Source organism: Giraffa tippelskirchi, chromosome 7 (assembly GCF_054371585.1).
Source record: "Giraffa tippelskirchi isolate mGirTip1 chromosome 7, T2T-mGirTip1v1.2.pri, whole genome shotgun sequence".
Lineage (NCBI taxonomy): Eukaryota > Metazoa > Chordata > Mammalia > Artiodactyla > Giraffidae > Giraffa > Giraffa tippelskirchi.
This window is the reverse complement of record NC_137281.1, coordinates 18,922,179-18,940,511: the sequence shown is the minus strand read 5'-3', so window position 1 is coordinate 18,940,511 and position 18,333 is coordinate 18,922,179. Positions and strand designations below refer to the sequence as shown.

The window sequence follows — 18,333 nt, the reverse complement described above, 5'->3', positions numbered from 1 at the left end:
TATATTCTGTATAGATTTGCTCCTGTTGTGAATGGGGCTACTCCCCTTACCATATATCAGTGTGGTTGTCACTGAAGTATGAGACAGGAATATGAAAAATGGGCACAGAGAAGGAATCCGAGTTTTAGCCATGTCATTTCACCTCTCTGAGCCTCCGTCTCAATTTGAACAATGGAGAAAATGAATACTTATCTTGCAGGAGTTCCATTTACATGTTACCTTCACTATTTCTGCCACTCTACATACCAATGTACTGTCACTTTCTGCTAGTCCACATGGTGCTTTCGTGAGAATTACAAAAAGGCACCCCATCTTCCCCGTAGGTACAGCCCTGTGCCAGAGCACATGACTTAGTAAGCAGCTCATAGGCTACATACCAACCTAGTTGGCCAACACCTCCTCTCCCCCGGGGCAGGACACTTGTGCAATAAATAACCTGCACAGTTGTACACAATGGTTCTATTGTTAATGTTTGACATTTTCCTTTAAACATCTACTCCCATTAAAAATTTATTTTTAAAAGAACCCTTATCACTACTTTAAATGGAAAAACAGCATCACTTCCCATTCAGATAATCTTATAATTAAAAATGATAAAGCCAACTGACATTATTTAAAACCTGGCTAGATACCACTACCTGCCAAAGGTTCTGAACTTGAGCCTCTTCTTTTCATTAAAAAGAAAAAATTAGTGACAGTAAAGGGCATCAAGTAATCTTATCCTTGATACAATCAGATGAATGAAATATAAGTGAAAAACTGAATTACTTTCTCATTATGTAACAGTATTCCAAAACGCCTCTTTGAGAAAACACCAGAACAGTATGCCTAAGTGCATTATGAATTCTATCCCTAAAGTCTAATGTTAAAAAGAGCCACCATTTATTTGAGAGCATCCCGGGTCTAGATACTGTGATAATTTCTATGCATTCTCATCCCATTTGAATGCTCACCATAACTATAGGTAACTAAATACAACTAATGCTCACAATAACCACAGGTATCATCTGCCCCATGTCGCAGATGAAGAAACTGAGGGTCAGTTGTCCAACTCGAGGCTAGATGGATGTCAGAATTTATTCTAACACTCATCCCTTTAACCACTGCATTCATCATGTAAAAATAATTATGCCTAGGGGTTATATCACACAAGCCACGGAGGCACAGACTCCACACTGCATTTCCCTTATAGAAGTCCCCGTGACAGACAGCCAAACAGGCTCCGCATCAAACCCCTCGGTCTGGTCCAGCCTGGGCTGTCTTGGCTGCAGGCTCTCCTGAGGACTGCCTGAAGAAGTCCCCTGAGCTCCCTGCAAATCTTCTTAGGGAGAAGAGCCTAGCATGAAAATGGCTACATATAATCCCTTCGCAGGCCCCAGCTCTGCAACCATTTAGGTATTTGAATCGTTGAAGGCAACTATTACCAGAGCCTAGATCATCCTTTAATGAGTCCCTACCAGAACAACTGGAAAATATAATTTGGCTGGGGCAGAGCCACAAGAAAACAAAGTTCTGTGCTGGTTCCGGACACAGCTGGTTCTACACGGCGGGGCACAAAAGTAAAGATGCCTGAGATAAAAACCACAGGAGCAACAGGATGAGACAAGGTCAGACTAAAACTGAGAAGGGACACCCCTCCTACTCCTCAGACAGGATGCTGGCAGAGCACCAACACCCGCGCCTACAAGATAGACCTGACAAGGGTGGGCTCTGAGAGAGGAACAGACCACCTCACCGGGAAGCAAGAAGACTTAAAACCTGAAACAGAACAGGGCCAGGAAAGGGAAGGAGAAAGGAGTACCAGGGTTGGGGTTGGGCTGGGGAGTGTGGGAGGCATCCTTGGCAGGGACCACAGCAGGGCCAAAGTGTCAAGAGGCAGGAACACATTCCTGGGGAGCACAGGAATAAACTCAAGGATAAACTCTTCTTGACTAGCTGTGAAAATGAACTCTGAGAAATAATAAGAATCCAGACAGAGCAGGTCAGAGAGGGGCAGCAAAGGAAGGGAAGAGCCCTGAATGCCACGTCAAAACTCTGGGTTCAAATGCGTGAACTGTAAACACAAAAGACTCTCAGCACCCACTGCTGGTGAATGGGATGGAGCTGGCTGTTTTTCAGTCCAAGTCATACGCCTGCTCTTGGACATCAGTCTCCTGGTTGCCAATGACTGAATACTGTCCAGCAGTAGGGCTACAGAGAGCTCTGTCCAGCACTGTTTTTGACCTTTCTGTCCCAGTGTTAAAAATATGTAATAATCAGGGACTTCCCTGGTGGTCCAGTGGCTAAGGCTCCGTACTCTCAATGCAGGGGGCCCAGATTAGATCCCTGGTCGGGGAACTATTAATAGCTCCCACACACCACAACTAAAAAATCCTGCACACCACAACAAAGATAGAAGATTCTGTGTGCCACAACTAAGACTTGGCACAGCCAAATAAATAAATAAAAATACTAATAAAAATGCTAATATGTAATAATGCTTAATGCCAGAGCTGAATTCTTATACAGGGGCATGTGCTTTAAAATAATCTGACAAGTTTACTTGCAAGAATTGGTTTTGTATTTTAAAATCACATGTGAGGGAAAGAGGTGTGAAACCTCATATAAAACTCCTTAAAAAAAAAACCCACAAAATTCCACCCTTTCTTAAGTGCAAATGATGAAATGATTTACAGAAAATCCAGTGAAGTTAGTCAGAGGTACCAAATACCTTGCACATAAATTATTTGAGGTTACTTTGAAAAGGAGAGTCAAGCGAGGCCTCAGACCAGTGCTAGGCATTTTAGGAGGTGGTGTGCACACCCGTGGTTTTGTGGTCTTCAACCGTCCTGCCAGCCCGGATGAGTCTGTGTTGTCGGGGACTATCTAGTGATAGCGTGCAGCCTGGCTCAGCAGAAGCCAGCCCAGGAAAGTCTGCACCTCCCAAAGATGCACTCCCTGCCGAAATCTCCCTGCTGTGGCTGCTCCTGCCCACCCCACCCCCCTACCCTCCCACCCCCACCCCAGGGCCCTGACCATAGACCCTGATCAGGCATATTTTCCAACTGATGAGCAATATTCTCCAGCGGGCTTAATGTGTGACTCAGAAGGAAAAGGCAGAAAGGGAAAACTTCCTATGCATCTCTGCTTAATACCAAATAGAAGCAATTTGATGATGTAACGTGTGGTATTACAGCCACTTGTGTCCTTCTGTAACGTCTACGGCTCCTGTCCATATGCTTCTCAAAGCTTGTCTTCAAAGCTCTTTGAAGCCTGGCTGCTTGGCTCCCTGCAGACGTGCAGTAACTGCTGGTCCACTTGAACAAAATGACAAGGAGGTGTTAGAGGAAGATCGAGCTCCCAGGGAGGGATTATCTCTCCCAGGAGCTGGAAATCCACACGCAGGGGAGGATGAGGGGCTGGTCCTGCAAGTGCTGGCAAAAAGCCAAAACCAAATGTGCTCCGAGCAGGCTAAGCACAGAGCTGGCTGGAATGTGGAGCCTCACAGTAGGAGAGAAGGCCTCAGGGCTGGAAGAGGGCTGGAAGAGGGCAGGAAGCAGGGAAGTTTGGAAGAGCGTAACTACCCCTCAGAATGCCACTCCACACCTAGTTCCCTGGAAATGCAGGGGAGCCACTAGCACCAAACTCCCTTGGGCAGGAGGGCAGGAGCACCAAGGACCACCTCTCAGTGCTCTCTCCAATGTGGAAGCAGCCTCAGGACAAACCGTGTCCGGCTGTTTGGGTCTGAACCCTTTCTAGACCTGGTATCGAGCACCACGTGGTCACATTCCCAAGCTCCTCTAGGGAATGAGGAAGTTACTGGACACCAACCAAACCCTGGCACTTCATAAACAGGAGAGCTCTGACTCAAACACTAACAGTGGTATCCCTGGTGGTCCAGTGGTTAAGAAGCTGCCTTCCAATGCGGGGGGTGCAGGTTCAATCCCTGGCTGGGGAGCTAAGCTACCACATGCCTCAGAGCCAGAAAAAATCAAAAACACAGAACAGAGGCAACATTGTAACAAATTCAATAAAGACTTTAAAAACTGTCTGAGGAGGAGACAAATGGGCTCCAGGCTAGGCATTTACAACTGGCCTCCTATTCACACCTCCTGGGGTGGGAAGAAGATGAGCTCCAGGCCTGATATTTATCACCAGCCCCCTGTTTATACTTCCTGAAGCAAGAGACAAACTCCTGGATGACATATTTATGACCAGACTCCTGTCTATATTGTGAGATCTACATCTCGATATAAAAAGCAGCAACAGGAATCAGGTAAATAACCAGACATTGGGCATTTTTATGGCAGGGGCAGAGTGAGACTAAATCCTGTTAGAAGATCTGGTATTTACCATCCTTGGGCCAAGGGAGACATTTCACATGTGCAGAAAGGCTCCTGGGGGGTCAAAAAGGAGGGGGCACCACCCCATATGAGATGTTAAGGGCATCCCACAGGCCTCTGGGCCAGAATCCATTCTGGAAGAAAGTTCTGCACACATGTTGGGGAGGGTCCTAGGGCAGGTCAGGTGTGGAAAAAGAAACCAGATAATTGGCTAAAGGTAAACAAAGACCCTGAAGAACTGTCCTGTGCTTGCTTCATACTAAAATCGGAAGAACCGTCTTATATAAATGACAAATGCCTCTTTTCTGTGCCCCTCCTCACAAGGGGGGACGGCCACACCCTTCCTCTGCGGGTGTGCATCTCTGTCTTGCTTCTGTCTTAACTAAACAGTTTCTCTGGGCTTTCTCCCACTTGTTATGCTTTGTCTCTAGCAGTAAACTTTGTACCTGCATTTATATTTTTGGCTCCGTGAGAAGTGCGTTTTTCACTGGCGGCAGAGGTCAGGGAAAAATAGCTTCTAGCCTCTAGCGCTTGCTGTTCTGGTGTCCTGGTTTTCATCCAGGCTACCCAGGTTCGATTCCTGGCTAGGAAATCAAGCCCTCACTTCATGCCACCGCTTACTGCTGCCTGGCCATGATCAGGTCCACATTGAAAAGAAAAACAAAAGACACTAACAGAGATAGACGTGTAGAACAAAATCCCAGCACCTGCCTTCATGACAGCAACACAGTCCAAGGGCCACAAGGAGGCACGATGAAGACCTGGAGTGCAGGCCCTAGGCGGACACTACTGCTGCCCTCCCAGCAGTGCTGCCAGGTGGGATTATCGCAGGTGACAAGGCCAGGTGAGGAGAACTCACCCCAGGTGTCCACCCAGCTTCAGAGCCCCGTCTCCTTTTCTGCCACTAGGACTTGTGAGACCTGTTTCTGCTCCCATCCTGCATTTCCCCCCAAGGCCTTCAGGCCCTGCCCTTTGATCAACCGAAAACCTGTCCACCTGAAAGACAAGGATCTTTCCAACACTGAGACCTGTGCAGGACTACTCCACTCCCTATCAGATGCACTCTCAACTCCTCTGCTTGGCATTGAGGCCCTCTTATTCCTGGCCTCCTGCCCACCTCTGCAGCTTCATCTCCTTCTGCTGTCCATAAAGCTCCCGGAAGAGATAAGCTCTCCTCCCTTCTACCCATTTTGTCCTAAAAACTACTCTTCCTCTGTCAAGGCCCCATTTGGCCCATAAGTGGCTGAGAAGGCCAAGGGCCACAGTATCACCACTGAAACAACCAATTAAAGGACAGACTCCTGCGTGAGAGATCCCTGAACCCAGCGCTCTGGACGGGGTGGGGGGCAGGGGCGGCTGCCTCAACACCAAATCTGGCAGGGCGCCTGGAAATGTAAATATCCTGCTAACATCTGCTGCTCCTCTCTAGGACTGGTGGAAGGGTGCATTACTTAATCAAAATAGGGGTCTCTCTTCCGGAAACCTACAAAACTTGGAAAATTCCAGCTCCCAAGGCAAACTAGGAGTCCCCTACAGTTCCGTCTGCGCCTCATTCCGTGAATGTCCTAAATTCTCAAGGAAGACGCGCCACATGCTCCCTGTGGCCCTGCACGACCGCAAGCGCCCACGTCCCCAGCACCTCCCGGGGCGGCCGGAGCCGCACGGCCTTGCTCACGCGCCAATGGGCAGTCCATTTTCAACGAAAAGAACTGAACAGACCCAGAATCAAGAACACCGCTTGGTGCTTCATAGTTTTCCCGGAGTAATCTTAACCCAGCAGGAAGAGGAGACCTCCGCCCCATGAGAGGCAGGCTAGCAGGGATTCCCTCCTCTCGCCCCAGCGCCTCCATCACCGCGGGGACCACGACAGCCCGACTCGAGGATCCGCACCCCCATCCACAGCCTCCCATCCACAGCCTCCCCTCCACCCACCCTGCCAGGCCTCTCTTAAACCCCAGAAGCCACCCAGCCCGTGAGCGACGGCCCTGCCTATTACTGCCCCCAAGTCTGAGCTCCCGGGATCCCAGACCTGCTAACCTGTCCTGATGCCGCGGGGGTCAGAGGGCGCACTCTTCGCCAACTCCACCCCTCGACCCGCAAACATACACGAGGGGCAGAGCGAGCCAGGCTGCGGACGCGAGCTGGAGAGCGCGAGCGCGGCAGTCCACTCCGCGATGGGCCCAGGCCTCGGGGGCCTCCCGGGGACAGCCAGCCCAGCTTGGGGCGCCGGCCGAGGAAAGAGCCCCTCCCCCTTCTCCGCTCCGAGGCCCCGCCCGGCCTCTGGGCCCAGAGGCGCAGCCGTCCCGAGGGAAGGGAGGCGCGGGAGGAGACGGGAGGGAGGACACTTACTTAAAGGCTACATAGTTTCACTCCCCGCCCTTCCAGGAGTGGCGCCCACACCTCCCGACCCCTCGGTAGAGACCTCAGGGCCCACCACCCCAACGCGGCAGAACTGCTGCACCGCCCATCCCCGTTGGGCGGAGTCGCACCCCACAGGACTCTGGTCAGGCCAATGAGAAGCTGTCTTTATTCAGAGTGACGCGTGCGCAGAGCAATCATTGAGCCCGCCCAGCCGGGGGTGGGGCTCAGGCGGCGTGCAACACTTCCTACTCCGACTGGACCAGCCCAGAGCCATCGACTGCGCCTGCCTGGAACGGGAGGGGGCAGGGCCGAAAAACGCCTCTGACACAAGGGGTGGGGTCCAAGCTCTGTTGCTGGAAAGCGGGCTGGACTAGGATGGGGAGATACGGCAGCCTTACCGCCCCGCAGATTGCCCTTTACTACGCGGTTTGGACGACAGGGGTGTCCAGTCCTACGAAGCATATTACTTCCGTCGCTGGCTGGGTCTAAGAGTCAGAGCCCCTGGGTTGTAGCCCCATCACCTACACGCACGTGGCGTGATCTTGATCCCCCTCCCCCCTTCTAAATCTGAGCTTCAGTTTCCCCTTCTCAAAAACAGAGGATGATTGGATCTGCTGAGCGCTAATACTCCAGACTGTAATGGGGTGCAGAGGAGGGGGAGATGGGGGACCTGCACGTGACCTCCCCGCGCAGGGCCCCGCCTATCCCTGGTCCAGGGGATGGGAGCGCCCGGCGAGGAAGGGCGGGGGTGGGCGGATCCTAAGAAACTCTACCCGGCCGCCCTTGTCAGCGGCTAAGGCGCTCGGAGCGAGCGGCTCAGCGGCCCGCTAGCTCTGGCGACGGCACGGGAGGAGGATGGGGACCTCAACATGGGCTCCGCAGGTACTACCGTGGAGGCGAGGGCTGCGCTGAGATTCGGTGTGTGACTAGGAGCGCACCAAGGGAGGATGGATGAGGGAATGGCAAACAGCTAACAGGGCTCTCTCCGCGCCGGGTCAGCGGAAGCGCATGTCGTGGACCCTAAGTGGCTCTGTCGACAGCAGCGGCAGCGCCAAGCTCCTCTCAGGCCATGAGGAGTGCTCGGGCCGCCCGGCCGGGGAACGCCGTCGCGGCTGGCTGCATTCTGCTGCGCTGAGTGGGTAAAGGTGAGAGGGGCGCAGGCGGCCGGGCTGCGCGGAAGAGCAGCGCCATGGCGAAGGAGGAGTGCAAAGCTCTACTGGACGCGCTTAACAAGGCGACCGCATGCTACCACCACCTGGTGCTGACCATCGGCGGCTCCGCAGACTCGCAGAACCTGCGAGAGGAGCTGCAGAAGACGCGCCAGAAGGCGCAGGAGCTGGCGGTGGCCATCCGCGTCCGGCTGACAGCCCCGCTGCGCGACCGGAGCCTGGGCACCGAGGAGCGCGCCGAATTCGAGCGCCTCTGGGTGGCCTTCTCCGGCTGCCTGGAACTGTTGGAAGCCGACATGCGGCGTGCACTGGCCCTGGGCACTGAGTTTCCGCTGCAGGCGCCGCGGCGGCCGCTGGTGCGCACAGGAGTGGAAGGCGGCGCGACCGGCGTAGCGGCGCGCGCCCTGAGCGCCCGCAGCCTGCGGCACGAGGCGCATGGCGACTTCGACGTAGAAGACCTGCAGCAGCTGGAGCGGGAGATCCTTCAGGTGGGCGAAATGATCCAGGATATGGAGATGAAGGTCAACGTGCCCCGCTGGACGGTGCAGGCCCGGCAGGCGGCAGGTGCCGAGCTCCTGTCCAGCGCCAGTGCCGGCGTCTCCTCGGTGGGCGGCGTGTCGATGGAGCAGCGCACTGGGCCCTGCGACCTGAGCAAGGCCAAGGCCGCCACCATCTTCAGCGCCGTGCTGCTGGCGGCTGTGGCCTTGGCGGTGTGCGTGGCCAAGCTGAGCTGACCCGTACCCGACGGGCCCACGCCTCCACCAACCCTTCTCCGGAGACATCCCTGGAGAACGTCTGCAACCGCCTGGACTAGGGATGGGAATGGGATCTGGCATGTTTAAGGGGAGCGGTTCTAAAGCCCAGTGTGTGACACGTGTATGTTTGTACGCATGTTTCAAGCACACATCTGCCTGGGCAGAAAGTGGCTTCCCTCTTGCTGGCCCGGGAGGAGTTAATTTTGCGCAGGCCACCAGGGTATTATCGCTAATGTATGCAAGAGCTTTATCCCCTATTAATAGAAAACCGTTCACAGTGACCTGAGATTCCTCAGCGTTAGTACGTTACCGCCTGTGCTGCTGGGGCGTGTTTACACTGAGGCTGAGCTTGGTGCCCCCACCCCTGCTGGTGATTCCCATTCTCGGAGAGAGGAAGTTTGGAAAGAAGAGGGGGTGAAATTAAGTGTGGGGTGAGGGGGCTGTTTTGTGTTTGTGTGTGTTGGTTTTGTTTCCTGGAACAAGAAAGCAAATGGTAATAAGATATGAGCAGTTTTTATTACCTTCATCCTTTGGGGCCTAAGCTTAGAAGAGTGTGCAAATAGAAGTTCACGCAACTTGTGTTCTTATAGGGCAGGATTACACACTTCTGCACCTGCTTGCCTACCGAAAATGACTCCCTGGGTGGGACACAAGCTTTGGGAAGGGACGCAGTCTATCCAAACAGGCACTTTCTCCTTGACTGGGGCTTATTTTTGTTCCAGAACTAGACCAGAGTTTTTGATCCTCCTTTGGGGGAGGGCTGGGGAATCCTCTTTGGAGCCCTTAATCCTATCTATCCCTTGGAATTTGCTTGCTAGCCAGTAGGAGAGCTGGCTTTGGAGGGAGCTGCACAACTCCCTGACGTGGACACCCCCTGAGAGGGTCAAGTGACATCACTGGGCACAGAGGTTTGAGCCAATCAGCCCTGAGACTGGGTTAGAACGTAACAGCTTTAACTTCAAAATTAAGGAGATTTTTTTTTTTTTTAATCTTCTGTTTAAATAAATCATATGCCACATTGTGTACTATCAAAGCTGATTTTTTGTAAAAGACATTTGGCCACAAGTTCATACAGTTGCCAATGAGTCATACATGGTGTCTTTACTTATATACTTAGATTGCTAAACAAACAACTCCATTTATTTTGAAAATTTGTCTTCTTAAGGCAGGAGACCATAGCATAAACTACTGGAACCACAGGTATAGACAACAGAAGTTAAGTGGCCCTAGCCTCTTTGTGGCAATAAATAAGGAAATGGGGAAAACACCCTAGGTCCCAGGCTGGAATTTGCCTGAGCGGTGCTACCAATTCCCCACCTGTGGTTCAGAGAGAGCATTGTTGGGGAAGAAAGACTGAGAAAACAGATGCATTTAACTCTAAAGATAATTTGGAATAAAACCCAGAGACTGATTTGGCAGCAGAAAAGTGATAAGAATTTTTTTTTTTTCCCCTTTTTACCCCAGAGGGGAGAAAGGGGACCAGGAGGAGGAAATGGGCAGTGTTTCACAGGACAGTTTGAAGGGCTGAGGGTCAAAAGTAAATATCAGTACCAATAGCTCAGTCCTATGGACTACCCTCCCAGCCTCCCTCACCCAGTCCCACTCCTCAACACACAGAGAGTTAAACCACAGGACCTGTTTGTGTGTTTCTGTGATAATGGTTTTAAAAGATCCCCAAAATCTTAAACTGAGTAAGAGTTCTGCAACAATAACTAATAAAAGGAACTCCTTCTGCTTCATGCAGTCTGGGTGAATCTGAATTGGGCCATGTCAATTTTTTTTTACACCTGCCTTCCCAGGATACCTTCATAAATGACCTAGGAAGTTTTCTAACTCTTCTCTTTCTCATCCACCTGGGACACAGCATGGACTCTCTGTCACCTCGTGTCTCTCAGGCTGGGGCATATTGTGACCCAGTGTTGGAAAATATCCCTAAAAACCAAGCTCTAAGTATATTCTTTGATCTATAAAATTGTGACCCTTTGTTCTTATGAAGGTGTTTTGGTTCACGATTCATCAGAATCTGCTAAAGAAACAACCCGTTAGAAGCTGTGTAGTCATCACTTCTCAGCCTTTTGGCTAAGTTCAAGTGTAGAAGTTGTGTAATCCATAGAGGGCCATTGGAACAAGCAAATGTCTTTATTTTCACTCTTACCATCCACTTGACAGATCCTTGAGTATTTACTTACACGTGCAATCATATGTGTACCTGGTTCTAAGAGTCCACTGTTCACTGAAATCAGTGATAAAGTACTGTACACCCACCCAAAAAGTCGAATTAGAATGAACGTATTTATCCTGTGGCTCTGTTAACCTAAACACCTCTTTGTTAAATATTCATAATATTTGGCATTATTTGGAGTTGTAACACTGCCTAATAGAACTTTTTGCTCTATGATGCAAACAAAATCTGCTTGAGCAATAGGCTGCCCTATAACGATATCTCCCTGATCTCATTTCTCTGTGTAATTCAAGAGATTATTTTCTGGTAGAAGCCTGATTCAATTTAGACGTTGGATATTAAAGTCATTCATTTTCTTAAAACATTTGGTATGATCTTATACCACGATACAAGTGATTAAAAATTACAAATATTTAATAGAGGGTATATAGGGTACAGTCAGTGTTAGAGTCAACTTTGCTAAATTAAAGGTACAAGTGAAAGGATAGGTCTTTACCTCAAAAATTAAGTGCTATTATATTGATAAATCTATTGTATGCTAAATACCTGTAAGAGAAAATATACCTGGCTTCTCTTTTGGGAAAATAGCACAGCTTTATCTGATACTGAAATGACAAGAACTCATAATGTCAAGACACTTGTCATGGGAACTTTCAACTATTCCTATTAGAAAGAAAAAACAGAACAATGTTTATAGAAGAAGAAATGCCTGGCAAATTCTTTTTTATGTACTCAAAGAATGTATGCTTTTAAATGCTACAAGGGAAAATATTTTTGGCAAGTCAAATTAGAGCATAAAATTCATGATTTGCCTAAGGTTTACAGTAAGCTGCATAAGAGATGCATGATGTCCAATGACTGAAAAGCAGTTTGGGTTGACGAGGGTTCCGGGTTGCATGAGAACCCTGATCATGCTGCATTTTTTTCAACATGCACACTCATAACGTTTTTTTTTTTAGCTAGACAGTTGATTTTTAGGATGCAGTTTTCTGTTCTGTAATGAGTGTTTGTTAAGGGTGCAAGCCCCAAAGTGTGAGCCTGTAAGGAAGCCTCAGAAATAGAAGTGCTGTAGGACTGACTTCTGTATTCCTTTGGGGAGTGCCTCCTCCTACAAGGCCAGACCAGCTGCAATGGGCAGGGCTCTGCCTTTCTCTCCAAGTACCTCAGACAAGTCACTGACTTCCCTGTGTCTCCCTTCCCTCATCTGTGAAATCGGAGGGTCCTGACTGGTGAACTCAAAAACATTTAACAGAATACAGTTAGACAGGGAAGAGTTATTTTGTTTGGGGCTTTTTTTAGGGGGGTGGGTGGAGAGGGGTTGTTATTTTTGGTTTTCGTGAATATTGAAATGGCATCTTACAGTTTGTCTAAACTTAGTCTGGTGGTAAACTTCCATATGAATTTTAAAAGTCAGAACGAACTAAGCTTACTGTGATTTTAGTCCATTGCACGTGTGTAAAAATGCTCCTTATTTATAGTATTTAGATTAGAATTTTAAATTCAGACTCTAAATCCAAGAAAGCCTAGTGTTTATTAAACACTTGGTTTTACCCAGCAACCTAAACTGATTCTGGTAAATTACAGATGTGAAATCCCATAGTTTGTCATGGAGTCTTGGAGAATCCTTTTCTGTAACTGCCCTGACCCCTCAGAACTGTAATGGCATTGCCTACATGATGCTGAGAAACTAGCACAGCATGGATTGTTTTGTATGTGGCATCAGAGCCTAGTTGGAAGTAAAAGGCTTTGTGTCTACTGTTTGAATGATGCTTCTAACTAAAATGGTTATTAATAATTTAAAGGGGCTTAACTTGTGGCTCAGCTGGTAAAGAATCCACCTGCAATGCAGGAAGATAAATGTAGCATTCGTAACTTTGTTGGAAAAGGCACCCTCAAATGATTCAGCTATCAACTATTATGATATTTTAAGTTATTCTTAATCTTCTTCATGTACATTTAAATTGAAGTGAATTTCCTGGTCAACATATTTATACTTCACAGATTTCATTACATAAAGAGATGTTCAGAAGGATGCCAGGATTATAAATCTCCAGGTGTTTTTCTACAATACAATCATACTCTTTTCATATAAGTTGGAATCCAGGAAGAACAGTAGATCTCCATATGAACAATATTTGACTGTGGTCAACATAGATCAGAGTCATGTTCGAATACTGTTCCTTTAGCTCTTAGGAACTGACCAAAGGTGCAGGAACTGACTACATGCCCTGCGTCCATGAGCACAGGACAGATTTATGTAAAAGCGTTCCTCTCTTGTATTTATTTATTTTCATTTCACTCCAAAGAGGATTCTGGGTGTTTTCATTGCAGTACTGTGAGATCTTCAGCATCCTTCTTCTCTGGGGTTTGAATTTAGAATGTTATAACTTTAAGGCTTATATGACAAATGTTAATAAGCCAAATGAAAACTCCTGTTGACAAAATAATTTTTAAGAGTCCTTTTAACATGCTGTTGTCAGGAAAGCAATTTTTAAAATATTTATTTGGTTGTGCTCGGTCTTAGTTGTGGCATTCAGGATGTGGCATGCAGGATCTTTAATTGCAGCATGCAAACTCTTAGTTGCAGCATGTGGGATCTAGTTCCCTGACCAGGGATGGAACTCAGGCCCCCTGCATTGGGAGCATGGACTGGACCAAGTCCCCAGAAAGCAAATCTGAATGTCTTTTTTTTGTAGGTATGTGTCAGGCACATAGAGAAGATCTATGAAGAAATATACATAAATGAAAATGTTTGTTAATGTTTGGTGGGATTATAAATGGTATTTTTTCAATATATTTTGTTTTTAATATTGTTATATTGTTTTTACAATAAAGTTTGAATGCTCTTATCTTCTAGAAAATGTTAGTTATTAAAATATAAATTTTAACAGTTAGGGTCTCAATTTTAATGAGAAATGATTTCAGAACACACACCCCTACCCCACCAGGAGCCACAAACAGGCAAAGCAGAACTTTTAGAATTTTACCCACAGGGAATCAGAAGCATGTTTTTTCTTAAATTAATTAATTTTGATTGGAGGATAATTACTTTACAATATTGTGGTGGTTTTTGCCATATATGAGTCAGCCATGGGTGCACACAGAAGCATGTTTTAAAATGTATTATCAAGACAATAGCATCAAGATTAGGAACACTGATTACAGAATCTGGGGTACCCCTGAATTCTGATCCATTCTTATTGAAGATGTTCATTAATCTCCCTGACCTCAATTTCCATATCCTTACAACGGGAGTAATAATAGGGTATACTTCATAGGGTGGGATTCCCAGGAGACTCAGTGGGGAATCCATCTGCCAATGCAGGAGACACAGGCTCAGTCCCTGGGTAGGGAAGATCCCCTGGAGGAGGAAATGGCAACCTACTCCAGTATTATTGTGGGAAAAATCCCATGAACAGAGGAGCCTGGTGGGCTATAGCCCGTGGGGTCACAAAAGAGTCAGAGGCAACCGAGGACAACAATGATGACAAAGACTTCATGGGGTATTGACAGTGCTAAGTCTTCGTTGCTGTGTGGGCTTTCTCCTGAGCAGGGGCTCCAGAGCAGGGGCTACGCTTCCTCAGGAGGTGGGCTTCTCATTGCAGTGACTTCTCTTCTTGTGGAACACAGGCTCCAGGCGCATGGGCTTCAGTAGTCGCAGCACTCAGGCTCAGCGGTTGTGGCACAAGGCCTTAGGTGCTCCAAGGCATGTGGGGTCTTCCTGGACCAGGGATCAAACCAGTGGTCTCTGCATTGGCAGGCAGATTCTTAACCACTAGACCACCAGGGAAGGCCCATAGTCATATTGAGGTAAGATTTTTTTCTGGCACAAGGCTCCATAAATATTGCCTGTCTAAAATGGAATGACTGGGCAGAAGAATCAATACATATGAAAATACTAACTTCCTATAATTTAGGTGAAATCTGCTACAAACCAATCTGAAAACTAAAACTTGATAAAAGAGTCAAATGAGAGAGGTATGTAATAAAACGGTCAAGTTTATAGAAGGAAATTTAGGTTATCTAGAAGTTGGAATCTGTACATTTTTAGACTGAAATTTATTAAGGTATAATTTTAATAGAGTAACACTCACCCTTTTGAGACATGCAGTTTTGAGTTCTGGCAAATATATACAACCATGTAATCACCACTGCAACCAAGATATAGAATGTTTTCATTACCACCCTAAAGTTCCCTCCTGTCCTCTGTAGGCGATCCTTTCCTCTCATCCTCGAATCTGGCAACCACTGATCTGATTTCTGTCCCTCCAGTGTTGCCTTTTCCAGAATGTCGCCTAAATGGAATCGATGGATTTTTGAGAAAACGAACCTTTTAAATACTCTTCTCAAAAAACATTCTGAGCAATCATTTTTACGTGGTGATTCTTGGTGCACTGGATGGTGCCAGTCATTCAGAGGTGAATCTCATTTAACCGCAATGACATGTCTTCATTTCCAGGCAGCCTGAACACACTCTCCTGCCCCCTACTGATTCTCCAAGCCGAAGTCACCTCTCCATGGCTTGCCACGCCGAGGCTTTTCCTTTCTCCTTCCTTGGAAAAACTTGATAAATAACAAACAGCTCACTGAAGTAGATAGCTATGGGTAAGAAACAGCATGACATGTTTGGGAAGTCTTTCTTTTTTTTTTTCTTTCAGGATCATGCCAGTCATGATAAATCAAATGAGGACATTTATTATCATAAAGATAGCTGGGGAGGACCAGACAAGTGAAACATAAGAACCGAGAGTCAAGCATCCTTCTCTAAAGTAAGCAACCATTGTCATAAACAGCGACTCATCTCTTGTGATCAAGTGCCACATGGTAACTGCCAACTCTAATGGGATGGTTGTGTATACATAGTGTCAGGCCTGGGGTAGAACACTGTGGTCCTGGCAGAACAGTGCCCGGCAGGGCACCCGGGAGACATGCCGATAGGCCTGGAGACATTCCAACACTTGCTGCATGTGCGACCTTAAATAAATAGATCACAGTAAACTGTCTTTCCATATCTCTTGCCCATTACACAATTGGAGGTTTTTTCTTTCTTTCTTAATATTTACCTATTTGGCTGCTTTGGGTCTTAGTTGCAGCACACAGGCTTCTCTCTAGGTATAGATAGCATGAGGGCTTAGTTGCTCTGTGGTATGTAGGGTGTTAGTTTCCTGGACCAGGGACTGAACATGAGTCCATTGCCTTGGAAGGCGGACCACTTGGTGGTCCCAACCACTGGAGCAGTAGGGAAGTCCCTTGAGGTTTTTTTTCTTCTCCATTTTTTCTCTCAATTCTTTGTGAAATGCAACAGAGTTAATTTTCTCAGTTTATTACATCTTGGACTTACTTATGGTATCTGTTGTCATAATAAAGTTATAAATATGCATGGAGTGTCAAGCCGATCAATCTTTTCACTTATGCGTCTAGATTTTGAGTCAGACTATAGAGGAATTTACCTTTTTTCTCCTAATGCTTAGAAGGTTTTTTATCCACTGTTGTAGCTAGCCTCCAAGATGACCACAAATGATCCCTTACCTCCTGGTGTTTTTATGTGATCCCCTCCCATATGGAATAGAGCTGACCAGTGTAACAATAGGTGGAGTGTGACTTCTGTGGCTAAGTCAGGAAAGGCATCATGACTTCTTCCCTCCTCTCTTCTGAATCATTGATTACCAAGTAAGTCTTGAAGACATCCAGGCAGCCCTGTGGAGAGGCCAGTGTGGTGAGGAACTGAGGCCTCTAGCCAAGTCATATGAGTGAGCCACTGTAGAAATGGATCCCCCAGCCCCTAATCAAATCCTGGCTGACATGCTGACCACAGTCTCATGGGGGATACTGAGACAGAATCACTCAGCTAAGATGCTCTTGATCCACAGGAACTGTGAGATAATAAATGCTTACTGTTTGAAGCTATTGAGTTTCCAATCTCCCAAGATAAAACTTTAATTCCTTCCTCTCCCTTGCTCTGCATATTCAACAGTTCTACCTCCTAAATACTCTCTAATAAATCATCCCCTCTCCCCACCTCTCCCCCTCTTCACAGCCACTCTCCTAGTTCAGACCCTCATTATTGCTTCCCCAGCACATTCCATGGGGTTCCAGAACAGCCCCATCCAATTGAGTCATCATGCTGTTGTCAGTGTGACCTTTGAAGATACAAACGTAATCATGTCACCACCGTTTACGGCTTCCCCTGGCTCAAAGCACTGAAATCACCTGGATGGTTGGGGACTGGTAAAAACATAGGCTCCAGGGCACACCCTGATCTCTACAATAGATTGTGAAATGATTGTCTCAGAGCAGACAGCCGAATGCAGTGGGAAAACAGATGGGAAAGGTCCCCAGCTGTGGACTATGAAGGGACTTGAGATGGATGGAATCTGGCAGACGCCACCTCCCCTAACCCCAGTCTGCCAGGATACGTGTGCTCCCCCGCCCTGTGCGTGCTCTTCGAAACCTGTGGTCCTGTTTCTGGGATGTGGTCAGTATACATGTATTTGCACCTTTAGAAAATGACCTTACCGAAAAAACCAACCTAAATACAGCTGGTGCCATCTCTGGATTCTCTCCCAGGAAATATCCCACATTAGAATGATAATTTGAAAATGAGGCTCAATGAGTATGGTCTGTAAGTGTTCTGTGCTAAGTCACTTCAGTTGTGTCTGACACTATACAACCCTATGGACTAGCCTGTCAGGATCCTCTGTCCATGGGATTCTCCAGGCAAGAATACTGGAGTGGGTTGCCGTGCCCTCCTCCAGGGGATCTTCCCTACCCGGGATGAAACCCATGTCTCTTATGCCTTCTGCACTGGCAGGCAGGCTTTTTACCACTAGCGCCACCTGGGAAGCCCATGGTCTATATACTCATCCAAAAACATAACAAATGTGTGATCAACTATAATAGCAGTTGTAGGAGAAACTGTTCCCCAGTGGCTCAGTGGTAAAGAAACTGCCTGCATTGGGGGAGACCTGGGTTCCATACCTGGGTGGGGAAGATCCCCTGGAGAAGCAAATGGCAACCCACTCCAGTATTCTTGCCTGAAAAATTCCACGGACAGAAGAGCCTGGTAGGCTATAGTCCATGGGGTCACAAAGAAACTGAATGACTAACACTTTCACTTTTCATGAAAGAGGAAATTATCAAATGACCTAAAATGCTTAAGGTAGTCCCAGGTGCCCTTGACAATAAAAGGTGTCCCAGATCACAAGGCAGGGGTTTGTCCTGGGATTCAAGGAGCACTTTTCACAGACTGTGCAGTATGAAATTTGTATTTTGGTATCTGGTTCATCCGTCAGTTTCTCATTGCTGGGGTTCATGTCAGTTTGCAAAGCTCCGACATCTACCCCCTGGATCCTCTTTTACCGCCTCCCACCCTCCGCCAAAGGAAACATACCCTCTTACCGATTCCTGGTTTAATTGAGAAAGTCTTAGTTCTCCTGTTTCATTTGATCAGGTAGATGTCACCAGGCCTAGGTTTGCATCGCACTTTCACCTCGACAGTCATTATGCGACCCTAAGCATTCCTGCTCTAGTCCACGTGTCCTGGG

General features: G+C 47.5%; 2 protein-coding genes across 10 annotated transcripts in view; one reads left to right on the top strand and one right to left on the bottom strand.

Annotated features, from left to right (window-relative positions):
• Positions 1-18,333, bottom strand: part of ANKRD27 (ankyrin repeat domain 27) — an 85,524-nt gene that overhangs the window by 50,706 nt on the left and 16,485 nt on the right. For 3 of the 9 annotated variants that reach the window (XM_081510449.1, XM_081510453.1, XM_081510451.1), the window contains exon 1: positions 6,360-6,792. The exons of 3 other annotated variants lie outside the window; for them this stretch is intronic. The gene's annotated coding sequence lies outside the window, so the exon portion shown is untranslated. Of the gene's footprint in view, positions 1-6,359; positions 6,793-18,333 lie in introns of those variants that run through there. 3 more of the 9 variants (XM_081510450.1, XM_081510454.1, XM_081510452.1) reach the window with 1 other exon arrangement.
• On the top strand, positions 7,421-13,638 carry RGS9BP (regulator of G protein signaling 9 binding protein). The gene has a single exon (XM_081510466.1). It carries the CDS (start codon positions 7,873-7,875, stop codon positions 8,584-8,586), a length of 714 nt encoding a protein of 237 aa, XP_081366592.1. The 5' UTR covers positions 7,421-7,872; the 3' UTR covers positions 8,587-13,638.

Coding starts and splice junctions, on each gene's coding strand:
- RGS9BP (XM_081510466.1), top strand. CDS start 7,873: ATGGCGAAGGAGGAGTGCAAAGCTCTACTGGACGCGCTTAACAAGGCG.